This window comes from Dermacentor silvarum, chromosome 1, assembly GCF_013339745.2.
Source record: "Dermacentor silvarum isolate Dsil-2018 chromosome 1, BIME_Dsil_1.4, whole genome shotgun sequence".
NCBI classification, from domain to species: domain Eukaryota; kingdom Metazoa; phylum Arthropoda; class Arachnida; order Ixodida; family Ixodidae; genus Dermacentor; species Dermacentor silvarum.
Window position 1 is genome coordinate 420040337 of NC_051154.1, and position 15749 is coordinate 420056085.

Sequence of the window (15749 nt, forward strand, 5' to 3'; positions counted from 1 at the left end):
CGTGTTTAAAAACTCTTCCACAGTCAACGTGATTATTACTGAATGCCGACGCTTCAAAGATGCTAAAAGCCAACGTATCGCCCACCAATTCGCCCACCTTCCGAACACGGCAGAGACATCAACGTGTGAGGATATCCCTTATACGATATCCCTTAGGATATCCCACCTACGATATCCCTTATACAATCCGTTGTTCGTCAAGAACTGGGAAACGTGGGCCTTCAAACCATCTGCTCTGTGAACCACCCTGACAGTTACCCTTCGGCCTCCTTCAACCCTCTCCAAAGCCATTACCCCACACCGAATTATCGCGATCCGAATGCGTGGCGGACGCCTGACGACAAGCCAATTTACTTTTGATATGGACGTGTTGGAAACATTTCACGATATTGGCGAAGTCCTTGGCCCTCGTCTTCTCGACCCAGCTCCTCTAGCTTCCGCTATCCACCCCGAAGTCAGCACCAGGTACCAAGCCAACCTGACCAAGAAACATCTGCCGAGACCACTATTACCATCGCCCATTACAGCCGCTCGCCCTCCCCACGACGCCGACCTTCTCGATCACCTCCAGCACGCCGTTCCCCGTCCCCGTCTTACTCCCGGCGTTTTCCTTCGGGAAACTGACAACTGCAGCTCCTGGAGGTGACGCTGCTATTCCGACCTGCTCTCCAATTCCTCTGTTGATGCTCCCTACCAATCAGAACCTGATTGACGTTGAAGTGTTACTGCTTTGATTGACACCGGCACCCATATTTCTGTTACGAGTTCTCACCTCCGCCAGCAGTTGAAGAAAGTTATGACCCCTGCGCCATCACGTGTTGTATGTGTGGCCGATGGTGGTACGTCTCCCGTAGCTGGCCTTTGTACCGCACGCGTCAGTGTTGCCGGCCATCAAACTTTTGTTTTGTTCACCGTCCTCATCTGCTGTTCTAATGACATCATCCTCGGTCTTGACTTTTTGTCCGCCCACTCCGCCCTCATCGCTTGTTCCGCTGGTACTGTACAGCTTGACCTACCAAGTGTAATGGATCAACCCGGACCAATCAAGAGTCGGCTTTGTTCTGCTGAGCACGTCCGTTTGCTGCCGCAAGCCCGTGACTTGTGTTGCTGTGACGCCCTTTCCACCAGTACTCGACGGTGACTATGTGCTCTCTCCCATCACTGCCGTTCCGTTGACGCAAAGTGTTGGTTTGCCTCACACTGTTATAACTATACGGGACAATCTTACTTCTCTCCTGTGATCAATTTCGGACTGTGTTCACAAGTGCTCCCACAAGACATTTCACTCGCTATGCTGATGCCCTCCTACGATTACGTTATCTCGACCTTGTCTCCTCCTGATGCTGGTCGGTCGCACACCACCGATATCCCGTCTTCTTCACCAGATCTGTCACCTCCCGACCTGAACAAAATGATCGCTCCAGACCTTTCGCCCCATCACGCTAGGAATCTCCTTCGCCTCCTCTTCTCTTATAGGGATGTCTTTGACCTTTGACACTGTCCTGTGGGTCAAACCTGCGCTTTCAAGCACCGCATAAACACTGGCGATGCCCATCCGATCCACCGACGGCCATACCGCGTCTCTCCAGCTGAGCACCGCATCATTCAAAAGGAGGTCGACAAGATGCTCGCCAAAGATATAATCGAGCCGTCCTGCAGCCCTTGGGCTTCTCCTGTGGTTCTTGTTAAAAATAAAGATGACAGTTGGCGATTTTGCGTGGACTACCGGCATCTCAACAAGATCACCAAAAAAGATGTGTACCCGCTGTCGAGACGGGAGGAACGACGCGACCTTCGGCTGAGCCGGTAACAAACGAAGTGCCCGGCGCTGTTTATTGCCATGGTCTATATACAAGAATCAAATGGGACCACTTGAATGGCGCCCTCTGTTAGAGGGGTAAGCAGCGTTAGTGTTAGTGGTGTTAGTGGCGCCACCGTGGGCTAGAATACAACACAACACTACATCTTCCTTTCCGAGGTCACATTTACAAGTTCAGTCTCTTGGGTGGCACCACACGCCTTCCCGACCTTGTAACCTTTTCACCTTTTCGGGGATGTCACTCGTGTCCCGCCTGGCACTACTCTCGTGCTTGCCGGGTGATGCTTGCTCCTGGCTTGGCCCCGGGCTTGGAAATAAGGTGGGAGATGTCAGGTTTGGTTTATCGGGGGATGATGCTCTTGAATCTGGAGTGGGCTGTTCGGTTGCAAAAGACACCAGCTGTCGTCGGTTTCTCTGCATTACACCCCTGGGTGTTTCCACGATGTACGAGCGTGGCCGCTGGGCTCTGCTGAGAACCTGAGCACGGCACTCGGCACTGTTACCCACACTTCGTCCCCTGAAGAGAGGTCCCGAAGCTCTCGCACCCCGTAGCGACGGTTAAAGTTCCGAGCTTGCCGTTTCTTGGCGGTGGTGTCCTTTTGGTAGAAGATGTCTAGTGGTGGTATTTCTGGAGACAGCTTGCCGTGGTCCCTGGGTACACGTGTTCGTAACCGCCGGCCCATGAGCAGCTGCGATGGGCTGTAACCCATGACGCCTGGCGTGTCGCGATACGCTAGCAGTGCCAGGAAGCAGTCATTGGTCTTGCGGAAGAGGTCCTTCACAGTGTGCACTGCCCGTTCTACTGCACCGTTTGACTGGGGGTATCCAGGACTGCTAGTAACGTGACTGAACCCATAGTTTTTTCGCAAAACTTGCAAACTCGTGTGATGAGAACTGGGGTCCATTATCACTTCGGAGCACTTCCGGTATGCCGAATCGAGCCATGACACTCTTGATAGCCAAAATAACCGCCTGGCTGGAAGTGTTGCGTAGCGTGATGACTTCAGGGTAGCGTGAATAGTAGTCCACAAGCAGCAGAAAATTTTGTCCCTCCAGGTGGAACAAATCTGCCCCCACTTGTTGCCATGGGCGCTCCATTGAAGGTGTTGGTAGCAAAGGCTCAGCCTGATGAACTCTTGTAGTTGCGCACCGTTCACATGATTCAACCATTGACGCAATATGTTTGCCTATGTTAGGCCGCCAAACAGAGTCGCGGGCACGTGCCCTGCACCGGTTCACGCCCTGATGGCCTTCAAGGATTGCATCCAGAACGTCCCTCCGCTGAGCTTCCGGAATCAAAAGACGCCCTCCTTTAAGAAGCAATTCCTTGCATACCGTCAGCTCCCCTTGGTACTTCCAATACTTCAAGAGGTTCGATGGAACCTTGCTCTTTCGGGGCCAACCTTGTCTGCAGTATTTCACAAGGGCGACACACGTGTCACCATCCATCAACTGGTGTTGACCCAATGCTTTAAGGTCGACTGGTGTGTCTTGCTCGATGCTGCTGACAACCTCACTCACATACAACTCTACTTGGTTTCCCTCAGAGGTGGATGCTGGTGTGATAGGGGCTCTTGAAAGAGTATCAGCCGTTGCCAGCAGCTTCCCCGGAACGTACAGAATCTTGTACTGGTACCTCATGAGCTTCAGTCGAATCCTTTGGATTCTTGGCGGTAGAGCATTGACATCCATGGAACCCAGCAGTGACGTGAGCGGTAAGTGGTCAGTCTCGACGGTGAAGTATAGACCACGGACATACTCGTCAAACCTCTTGACTGCCCATGCAACTGCCAAGCCTTCCTTTTCCGTCTGGCTGTACCTTTGTTCCGTTGGTGTGAGGGAGCGTGATGCGTAGGCCACAGCTCTACATTCCCCACTCAGCTGGTCTTGTAGCAAAACAGCACCTAAGCCAAACGAGCTAGAATCTGCGGATATGATGGTTGGGTGCAGTGGGTGGTAGTTCGCCATGCAGATGTTGGACGACATCAGATCCTTCAACTTCTGGAACGCATCCTGGAACGCATCCTGCTGGGCTGGTCCCCACGCCCATTCACTTTTCTTGTTGAGCAATCCACGAATGGGTGCCGTTACCTCTGACAAGTGTGGTAAGAACCGTCCCACGTGGTTGGCCACGCCCAATAGTCTGCGGACACCACCGACATCGACCGGAGGTTCCATGCGCCTGACAGCGGCAAGCTTGTCTGGGTCCGGCGAAATACCACTGCCACTAATAATTACCCCAAGGAACTTGACGCTTGTAACACCGAATTTGCATTTAGACTTATTGAGGGTCAGCCCGCCATTCCTAAGACGACCCAGCACTGCTTGAAGCCGGCGGTCATGCTCTGCCCTGTCTCGGCCAAAAACCAAAATGTCGTCGATCATATTCACGACGCCGTCCTGGCCTTCAAGAATGTAGCTCATTTGGCGCTGGAAGTATTCTGGGGCGGACGTTATCCCGAATGGCAGCCGACGGTAACAATAACGTCCAAACGGTGTGATGAATGTCGTTAATTCTTGAGATTCTTCTGCCAGCCTTACTTGATGAAAGCTGGATGTTGCGTCGAGCTTCGAGAACACTTGTGCATTACCCAGAAGTCCCAAAACTTGATCTACGGTGGGCAAGATGTGATGCGGGATGTTAGAGGGATGTTCTCGCAATACTACCTGGTTCAGCTTGGTAAGGTCGACACAGATGCGGTATGAACCTGACGTCTTCGGTACAATTACCATACCGGCGCACCACGGCGTAGGCTTTGTCACGCGCCTGATCACGCCCTCCTTTTCGAGTCAGTCGAGCTCTGCCTTGACGGCACCGTGTAATGGAATGGGCACCCGTCTTGGGACTAGCAGCGAGTAGGGGTCTGCGTCTGGTTTTAAGCGTATAGTGTACGCTTCCTGTAGCCCGCCTAAACCACAAAATAGCTGGTCTGATGTCGCCTTGTTGTTTTCGGTCTCGACCACGGGATCTACAAACTTGACCACACCCAGCTCTTGGATGGCAGGAAGCCCCAGAAGAGGCACGATCTGTGACCGAATTACGTACAGCCGCTGCTTCACCAGCTTGTGCTTCCATTGCAGAGTGGCTACAAACGTCCCTAGCACGTCCAATGGTTGCCCCGCCGGTCCCGCAAGCTCCCCTTCTGGCGCCTCGAGATGCAGTGGAATCCCAGAAAATGTACTGGGGACCACTGTGACCTCTGCGCCGCTGTCCACTTTAAAGCATAGAGGCATTCCGTCAACTTTTACGTCGACAAACTTGGCCCGGGCTCCGCTGCTCGAACCGACTGCACTTAATTCCACAAGGGAAAGGTTCTTGCCAGCACGGCACACTGCTGCGAAGTGTCCCTTCTTACTGCATTTGTTGCAGGTCACTCGGCGCGCAGGGCATTCTGAGCGCGGATGAAAAGACCGTCCGCAAAATCCGCAAGGCGAAGAAGAAACATGCGCTGCGTGATGCGTCTCTCGCTCCTGTGGGCGGTTCTGCATGACTTTCGTCACGTCCACGTTTATTCAGCCCGGGATGCGTTATCACTGCTGGCGAACATGCCGAAAGATTTGCTCCCTTTCTGCGTCTTCCGCCTGACGAACACACATGAGCGCTTCATCTAATTAAGTTTCGGATTCCGGCAGAGCTTGTCCGATAACTTCGTGTCACAAAGGCCAACAATAAAACGGTCGCGGACCAATCGCTCTTCTATGACACGTGAAGCGTAGTTGCAGCGCTTCACCATGTTTCCTAGAGCCGTGAAGAACCCATCAGCAGTCTCGCCTGCCTGTTGAATGCGTCTGTGGAACTTTGCGCTCTCGTACAACTCGTTGGCGGGGTGTACGAAATACCCGTCGAGCTTACCGACGATGACACTGTATTTTGCGTAATCTTCGTCCAGTACTTGCAACGAGCACAGGATGTCCCGTGACCTGGTTCCCATGCAGTACAGCAGCGTTCTGATGCGAACTTCGTCATCTGCTGCGTGAAGACCCGTAGCGAAACTGTAGTCCTCGAACTGTTGGCGCCATCTTTGCCAAGCCGCCGGGTTCTCGAAGGCGAATTGAGGGGGCAGTTGCAAGTGGGGCGCAGCGACTACCATGAATCCCTTGCCGGCAGCCGCAAGTGGCTCGCTGTCCTTGGTGTTGTCGTCCCGAGACATCGTCGTCAATTCGGAGCAGATCCCACTTCTGACACCATGTCGAGACGGGAGGAACGACGCGACCTTCGGCTGAGCCGGTAACAAACGAAGTTCCCGGCGCTGTTTATTGTCATGGTCCTTATACAAGAATGAAATGGAACCACTTCAATGGCGCCCTCTGTTAGAGGGGTAAGCAACGTTAGTGTCAGTGGTGTTAGTGGCGCCACCGTGGGCTAGAATACAACACAACACTACACCCGCTCCCAAGCATAGACGACGCCCTGGATTGCCTTCATGGCACCAAGTATTTTTCAATCGACCTTCGGTCAGGGTACTGGCAGATCGCCGTTGATGACATGGACAGTGAGAAGACCGCTTTTGTTACCCCTGATGGCCTTTATCAGTTTAAAGTCATGCCTTTCGGCTTATGCAACGCCCCGGCCACCTTCAAACGCATGATGGACACGCTCTTACACGGTTTTAAATGGTCCATTTGCCTGTGTTATCTTGATGACGTCATTGTATTTTCACCGAACTTTGAAACGCATCTCGACTGACTTTCTTCTATCCTTTCTGTTTTTCGCAAAGCCGGCCTGCAACTCCTCCAAGTGCCGTTTCGGTCACCATGAAATTACCATGCTCGGCCATTTCGTAAACGCCGCCGGAATCCAACCTGATCCACAGAAAGTTCATGCCGTGCGAAATTTTCCTTTACCTTGTTCAACAAACAATGTTCGTAGTTTTCTGGGCTTATGCTCTTATTTCTGGCGATTTGTGAATAAATTTGCTGACATCGCTCGCCCTCTCACTGACCTTCTTAAGAAAGATGTATCTTTCTCTTGGGGACCACTGCAGGAGAAAGCCCTCTCTACTCTGATCGAGCGGTTTACAACTTCCCCGATTCTGTCACACTTTGACCCTTCTGCACCCACTGAAGTACAAACTGACGCGAGTGGTTATGGCAACGGTGCTGTCCTTGCTCAACGTCAATGGGGCAGAGACCGTGTCATCGCTTACTCCAGCCGCCTTCTTTCCACGCCCGAGCGAAATTGCTCTATCACTGAGAGGGAATGTGTCGTGCTCGTTTGGGCATTCGCGAAATTTCGGCCATACCTTTTCGGTCGGAGCTTCCGCGTTGTAACTGATCATCACGCCCTCTGCTGGCTCTCCTCTTTGAACGACCCAACTGGACGACTTGCACGTTAGGCATTGTGTCTACAAGAATATAGTTTTTATATTAAGTATAAGTCAGGGCGCCTGCATAAAGACGCTGACTGCCTGTCCCGCAATCCCGTGGATCAACCGGACGATACCGATGCAGACTCGGACATCAGTATTCTGTCCCTCTCCGGCTTTCTCCATATTGGAAACGAGCAACGCCAAGCAAGATCCTGTTCTTCGAACACTCATGGAACGCCTAAGCTCCTCGTCTAATGACCCGTCCGTCCGGATGTTCCCCTTGCGCGATGGAACTTTATACCGTCATAGCGTTTGTCCTGATGGCCCGGAGCTCCTCCTAGTCGTTCAAAAGCACCTTCGACTGGCCGTGCTCCAGCAACTTCACGACACTCCTACTACTGGACATCTGGGCATCACTCGTACTTACGATCGCCTGCGGCGCCGTTTCTTCTGGCCCGGCATTTATCGCTCTGTGCGCCGTTATGTCCCTTCTTGCGACCTGAGGCAGCGCCGGAAGACGCCTGCTATGCCTCCTGCTGGTTTGCTTCAACCAATTGATATTCCTACAGAGCCCTTCTTCCATGTGGGCCTCGACCTCCTTGGCCCCTTTCCAAATTCCATGAAAGGAAGCAAATGGATTGCTGTAGCAACAGATTATGCCACGAGATATGCCATCACATGAGCGATGCCAACCAGCTGCGCTATAGATGTCGCGGACTTCTTACTATATGACGTCATCCTGCACCACGGCGGCCCTCGCCAGTTACTCACGGATAACGGCTGCTACTTTCTATCGAAGGTCATCGATGATCTGCTCCGCTCCTGTTCTACAGAACACCAGCTTGCTACCGCATACCACCCTCTAACGAACAGCCTCACCAAACGGCTCAACAGCACACCATCTAAAATGCTGACCACGTACGTTTCCGACGATCACCGCGACTGGGACGTCGCTTTACCATACATCACTTTCGCATACAACTCGTCCCGTCACGACACTGCCGGATTCTCACCATTTTACCTTTTGTATGGCCCCGACCTCACCTTGCCCTTTGACACGTTGCTACCTTCCACAGTACAATCACCCAGCACTGGTTACACTCGTAATGCTATTGCCTTAGCCGCCCAGGCCCGAGAGGTCGCCCGTCATCGCCCCACAGTCTTGCAAGCTTCTCAAAAGTGAACATCATTGACAGCACCCCCTATACACAACACCTACGTAATGTGTGCGTTTATTACAAAGGTAAGCCTTACTCGACCTTTATTTTTGGTTATGTTCATGATGGCTAACGTACGAATTCTGACCCACATCTTGTTTGCGTTTTCGGTGCTCAATATATTTTTTTGCAGAAAATTTACTCTGCATAATGATCGCACCCCTAAATTTGCATCAATTTTTCTGATAAAAAAGTGTGATCATTATGCAAGTAAATACAGTATTCAATGCAATCAAACTCTTGTTAATTCAGACATATTTGGCCGCACATTGGTTAATTCAGATAACTTTCGGGGCTTGGCGAGTGAGGAGCACCGCAAATGTGCAATGCAAAAGAGCAAAAAAACGCTAGCGTACAACCGAAGCAAAGCGGCAGAGTCCACATCACCATAGTCATCAGCGGAAATCGTACGTGATTGACAGCAACGCTGGAATGCTTCATGCCTAGTTGTGCTTTTAAAGCCTTTATTCTTGCGTCTACCGCTGCGCATAACACCGCACTGGCCCCGGCTTTCATAATTGCGTAGTCGCCATCCATGATCGCGTCGATAGCGGTCATTTCTTCCGCAATGGTTACGGCAAACAGTAGTTTCGTTCCGACTCGGTACGTGCGTCGGCCGCGTGCCTAAAAAACTGCGAAGTCGCCATCTATGATCGCATTGGTAGCGACCGCGGTTTCGCCCGCAGTTGTTGCAGCAAATGGTAGTTTTGTTTCGACTCTGTGCATGGGTCGGCCACCTGCCTTCAGCACCACAAAGTCGCCGTTCACAATCGCGTCGATAGTGGCTGCAGTTTTCTCCGCAGTGGTTGCAGCAAACAGTCGTTTCGTTTTGACTCGGTGCGAACCTGTCAAGGACAGACGATCTGTTGGCAATCAGCTCACTGGCGAAAACATGATCGCAAAGCGTGTCGCAAATGAAGGCAGGCGCCGTGGCCGTGTGGGTAGAAAATCAGTCAGCTGGTGGAGTCTGCAGTCAGCTAGAGTGCAACTTAGTGCAATGAAAGTGAATCACGGCCAACTACAATGTGCTTTTCTAGGGAGTAGCAATACAATGAGCCGATTCACTACAGTGATGCCCTTCCAAGCAGCCTTTTCCAAGCAAATCTGTGCAACATTGTTATAACATTTTAGCATAGAGTGACAAGCAATCTGTGACAGCAAAACCTGAGATTTGTACAGATCCTGCAGGGCATGACCACGATATGATGCCAGCACATATGCTAAAATGTTCTAACTTACAATATCATGCCAGTGCATTACACATGCTCAGTAATATACTATGCCAACAACATTTGGAACATAAGACAAGGCAACCGTGCCTTTCCCCAAGTTTTGCTGGCATTCTCCTAGCATAACCGTGCACCAACTAGCCACTCTCCTACTAGCACAGCTTTTAGTGCCTTCCTCATTACATTTGGCACACTCCTGAGCTTGACAACAAATGGGCTCAACTCTGAGGCATGCTGTATAATCATGCATAGATTGCCAAGACCAGTCGAATAGTGTGAATGACTCAACGAATAAGGGTGAAATAAAATAGCTTTTATTGTAATGGCGTACTAGAATATTTTTTACGTAAAAGTAAACAATACCCATATTCAATGTTTGAAGCCGAGTATCCGTATTTTTTATATTCTCACATCCCTAGTAGCAAGTAAATGTTTAGGCAATGACATACTTGCTTGTCGAGTGGATCCACACCATACTGGCATATGAGCTTGGAACGAATGTTGTCCTCATCCCTTTTGACATTGCTGACCAAGAAGGTCTCGTTGGGACAATATGACACGCACACCTGCCAAAACAGAACACAGCATGGATCACACATGAGCCTACCTTTAACAGTGCACATTGTCACATGCTAATTATAAGAGAGCACTCAAGTCAACAGAATGTATGCACAGAGCTCAGCTTATGAATAACCGCTAAGATCCACACCATACTGGCATATGAGCTTGGAACGAATGTTGTCCTCATCCCTTTTGACATTGCTGACCAAGAAGGTCTCGTTGGGACAATATGACACGCACACCTGCCAAAACAGAACACAGCATGGATCACACATGAGCCTACCTTTAACAGTGCACATTGTCACATGCTAATTATAAGAGAGCACTCAAGTCAACAGAATGTATGCACAGAGCTCAGCTTATGAATAACCGCTAAGTTGCTAATGCATACTGGGTAAATGAACTACACTGATGTCCTTTCATCACCCATCACCAGGCAGTGATTTGAACCAAAAAATAGCATTTCTGACAACGAAGCAACAATTTCCTGCTCCCCCTAATGGCGCACAGAGAGGCAAAACATTTTGTTGATCATGTGTACAACAAGTACAAAACTTGCTTGACACTAGTGTTGCCTTATCAGCAATTTTGTCACTAGATTTAGCACATTTTTTATGTTTAGCAACAGATTTTTCTATTTAGTAGCCCTTTTAAAGACTTTTTAACAACAGAAAAATTGGTGACGTTGTAGTGTCCCCAAAGTTAAGCAAACTGCTTTGAAAATGACTCCCTAGACCATGCTTTATCATTCAAAAGCCTCAAAAATCCAGCCAAAATTGGCTGTACAGCATATGGGCTCCACAACCGTGATGAAGCAATGATGGCCTGCACTCACAGAGGCTTTAGTTAATTTCACCAAGGCAAACAGGGTTCACATTGTGCTCACAAGATGTGCATTTTTGTTTTCATTTGCTATGAAACCCATTATAATAGGCTACTGGTGATGCAGTTTCACTATGTGCGAATGATGGGTGTTCGGAATCATAGCAGTAAATTAAATTACTGAAACTTATTGCAATAAATTTGGTGGTGAGGTACAGAACACAGCAGGTACATAATAGGACCGATAACAGTAGAAAGGCATACACATTGGAGTGGCTGGGCTCTCTAGCGGCCATCGTCATCATCATCGGCTGCCTTTTATTTATGACGCGCTCAGGTGCATGTGCCTCGTTCCTCATGCTGCAAGGTTAGAAGAAGAGAAGAAGAATAAAATATATTCTCTTCTGCTCCTGCCATCGGCCTGAACGGTTTCTTGTTCTTTCGCTTGCCGACTCACGCATTGTTATAGTGGACCTAACTTCGGTCCCTATAAAGTGGTGACCCAGACGTGATCGCAAGGCAAGCACCACAGCATGGAAGAGACCACGAACGACAGACCGGCGATCGGTGCAGAGGGCATCGCCACGATGCAGATTCACCTGCCATCGTTTTGGCCCCAGAATCCTGCAGCCTGGTTTATACACGTGGAGGCCATCTTCACCCTTCGGCGCATTACTTCGCAACAAGCGAAGTTCTACCACGCTGTCTCCGCACTCTCAACGGAGGTGGTTGCAGAGTTCTACGACGTTGTGGATGCGCCCCACGAAACCCACCCCCTATGACCACTTTAAAACGACGGTGCTGCACCGCACGCCTGTGTGCGCAGGCGTCTTCGCAGCTTCTCAACGAAGAGGAGCTCGGCGACCGGCGGAACTTCTACTTCGCATGCGGCGGCTTCTCAGTGACAGTAGGCTGGATGCAAACAGCTCACTGCTGCGAAAACTGTTCCTTCAGCGCCTGCCACAGAATGTGGTTATTGCCTTGGCTACTGCACCAGACGACCTGTCCCTCGACAAGCTGGCCGAGCTGGCCGATCGTGTCGTTAACTATTCAGCAAGAGGTACTGTGGTGACGGCATCTACCGTTCTGCTGTCGCAACTCGAAGACCGGCAGTCTCGCCTTGAGCAACTAATCGATGACCTTGCTGAGATTGTTAATGCACTACGGCCACCGTCCCACCCTCGTCGACGAGACTGCGATTCCCGTTCCAGATTGTCTCCTAGGTCTAGCTCCCGTTCAAGCTCTCATCGCCGCGTATACTGCTGGTACCATAGCAACTTCGGTGCCAGTGCACGTCAGTGGCGTTCCCATTGCAGCTGGCAGGGAAACATACCTCGGAGCCACTGATGGCGGCCAGTGACTCTTGCTGTACGACAAGCTGCCTGTTCTACGTCACTGACAGGATTGCCGGACATCGATTTCTTGTGGACACAGGTACAGAGGTCAGTGTCGTTCCTGCCATGCGACTAGACCGGCAGCGCTCTCAGAAAACTGCGCCTCTTCAAGCAGCCAACACGGTCAGCGCTCTCTTACCACCGACTTAGGTCTCCGATGTACCTTCCGTTGGGTATCCGTTGTTGCAGACCTACGCATGGCCATATTGGGTGCTGATTTTCTGATCGACTTCGCCCTCAGTGTTGATTTCCGCGCTCCTCGACTCGTCGACACGACGACCAGTATGTTTATACAAGGCATCCTCGCACCTACGACATTAACCACTGCAACGGCGCCTCGGATACCATCATCTATGTACGCCTTAATTCTGTCAGACTTCCCAGCCATCACGAAATCTTCGAACCTTGAGCTGCCAGTATGTCACAACGTCATGCATCACGTTGTCACTACTGGCCCTCCAGAGTTTTGCCGACCCCGAGGCCTCGCTGGGGACCGCCTTGCCATCGCCAAAAGAGAATTCGACCACATGCTGCAACTGGGCATCATCCGTCCTACGTCGAGCAGTTGGTCGTCAGCTCTCCACATGGTACCCAAGGGTGAACTGAGGGATTGGTGCCCGTGCAGCGACTACCGTGCCCTCAACGCGCACACTGTACCTGATCGCTATCCCCTCCCCCACATTCACGACTTCTCTGCCTACTTAGCGGGAGCGGTGATATTCAGCAAGATAGATTTGGTAAAGGCCTACCACCAGATTCCGGTTGAGCCAGCAGACATCCCTAAGACTGCAATTGTGACACCATTCGGGCTTTTCGAGTATGTTTGCATGCCGTCGGGGTTGAGAAACGCTGCTCAGATGTTCCAGAGGTTCATCAACGAGGTAACCCAAGGACTCCCCTTCGTATTTGCATTTCTCGACGACCTCCTCCTGGCTAGTGTTTCCCCCGAACAGCATTGCGACCATTTGCGCCTGCTATTTTCTAGGCTCCAGGAACATGACCTTCTCATCAACCCCGCAAAGTGCGTCTTCGGTGTCAACGACATTGAGTTCCTCGCAAGGGAATCAGACCGTTGGAAAAGAAGGTTCAAGCCTTGCGAAACTTTCCTCATGCACCATCAATCCGAAAGATCCGTGAGTTCATTGGGCTGCTCAACTTCCACCGCCGCTTTCTTCCCTACATCGCCCGCATTATCATACCACTCACCGACCTACTCAAGACCATGAAAGCTCCATCTTCCCCACTGACTTGGACTCCTTCCAAGCTGCCAAAAACGCATTGGCAGATGCCACACTGCTGGTGCATCCTCTGCACGTTACACAAATGTACGACCTCCTCCTGGCTAGTGTTTCCCCCGAACAGCATTGCGACCATTTGCGCCTGCTATTTTCTAGGCTCCAGGAACATGACCTTCTCATCAACCCCGCAAAGTGCGTCTTCGGTGTCAACGACATTGAGTTCCTCGCAAGGGAATCAGACCGTTGGAAAAGAAGGTTCAAGCCTTGCGAAACTTTCCTCATGCACCATCAATCCGAAAGATCCGTGAGTTCATTGGGCTGCTCAACTTCCACCGCCGCTTTCTTCCCTACATCGCCCGCATTATCATACCACTCACCGACCTACTCAAGACCATGAAAGCTCCATCTTCCCCACTGACTTGGACTCCTTCCAAGCTGCCAAAAACGCATTGGCAGATGCCACACTGCTGGTGCATCCTCTGCACGTTACACAAATGTGTCTCATCCCCGACACATCTAGTACAGCTGTCGGCGCGGTGTTACAGCAGTTCCAGCGCAACTACTGGTACCCACTCGGGTTTTTCTTGCAGAAACTGAAACCTGCAGAAACGCGCTACAGGGCGTTCGGTCATGATCTGCTGGCGGTATACTTAGGCATTCGACATTTCCGACACCTGCTGGATGGCTCAAGCTTTCACGTCCTCACGGACCACAAGCTTTTGACATTTGCTTTTCGTGGCAACCACAACACTTATACCGCACGAGAAATAGGACCACTTCAACTTTTTTATTTTATTTATTTCAATACTCTCAATGCTACATGGGGCGTTACAGAGAGGAGTGGACAAACTTTATCTCTGAATTCACCGTGGACGTTCGGTACATTGAAGGCCCAGTCAACACGGCTGCAGATGCCCTCTCCCGTATCGACACAATATCAACGCCCACACTTGACTTCGAAGAAATCACCGCGGTGCAACTTACAGACGTCAAACTTCGGGACACCCGCTCATCCACCACGTCAATGGCGCTGTCCGACGTTCCCCTTCCTTTTTCTTCAGGCACCATCGCTTGTGACACGCCTCACGGGGTCGAACACGTCCGTTTGTCCCACTCCAGCTCCGCCGTCAAATATTCTACAAGCTTCACGGCGCAAGTCATCCCGGAGTTCGTGCTACGCAGCGTCTCATTACGACCCGCTTTGTGTGGCTGAGTTTGAACTCTGACGTGTGCCGCTGGGCTTGTGAATGCCTTCACTGTCAACGCTCCAAGACGACACACGAAATTGCCAATTCACTCCTTTCGCCCATCCGACGCTCGGTTCGATCCCATTCACATCAATATCGTTGGCCCACTCCCAACATCCAGAGGTGCTCGCTACATCCTCACTTGTGTGGACCGTTATACCCGCAGGCCTGAGGCGTTTCCTCTCACCGACGTCACGGCACTTACCGTGGTTTCAGCATTAGTCAGTGGCTGGATCTCCCGCTTCGGGTGCCCCAGCGTTGTTACCACCGTTTGCAGCCAACAGTTTGAATGCGATATCTTCCGCGAACTCTAGTGCCTGCTTGGCGTCTGCCATGTCTGTACCACTGCGTACCACCCATCGACCAATGGAAAGCAGTAAATTAAATTGCTGAAACTTATTGCAATAAATTTGGTGGTGAGGTATAGAACACAGCAGGTACATAATAGTACCGATCAACTGTAGAAAGGCATACACATCGGAATGGCTGGGTGCTCTAGCGACCATTGTCATCATCATCCGCCGCCTTTTATTTATGGCGCGCTCAGATGCACGGGCATGCGCATGTGCCTCGTGCTGCATGCTGCGAGGTTAGAAGAAGAGAAGGAGAATAAAATATAATCTCTTCGGCTCCTGCCATCAGCCTGAACGGTTCCTTGTTCTTTCGCTCACCGACTCACACATTGTTATAGTGGACCTAACCTCGGTCCCTATAGCTCGTTTGCGCCAATAAGATGCACCACCTTTGCTTCTCACAGCTTTCATACAAATCAGTACAGCAATAAGCTTTCAGATGGATCAAGAGACAGAAACGAATTTGACCTTTATTAAGGTCACGTAAAAAGCGGACATTAAGAGAAAAAAATGGAGCTGGGCAGGCCATGTAATGCATAGGATGGATAACCGGTGGACCA

At 50.9% G+C, this 15749-nt stretch overlaps 1 protein-coding gene across 4 annotated transcripts in view; it reads right to left on the bottom strand.

Annotated features, from left to right (window-relative positions):
- LOC119437613 (choline transporter-like protein 4) overlaps nt 1–15749 on the bottom strand; it is a 629795-nt gene that overhangs the window by 362015 nt on the left and 252031 nt on the right. For all 4 annotated transcript variants that reach the window (XM_037704613.2, XM_037704614.2, XM_049660742.1 and 1 more), the window contains exon 6: nt 10024–10140. In XM_037704613.2, the coding sequence (XP_037560541.1) occupies nt 10024–10140 (117 nt within the window). The remainder of the gene's footprint in view (nt 1–10023; nt 10141–15749) is intronic.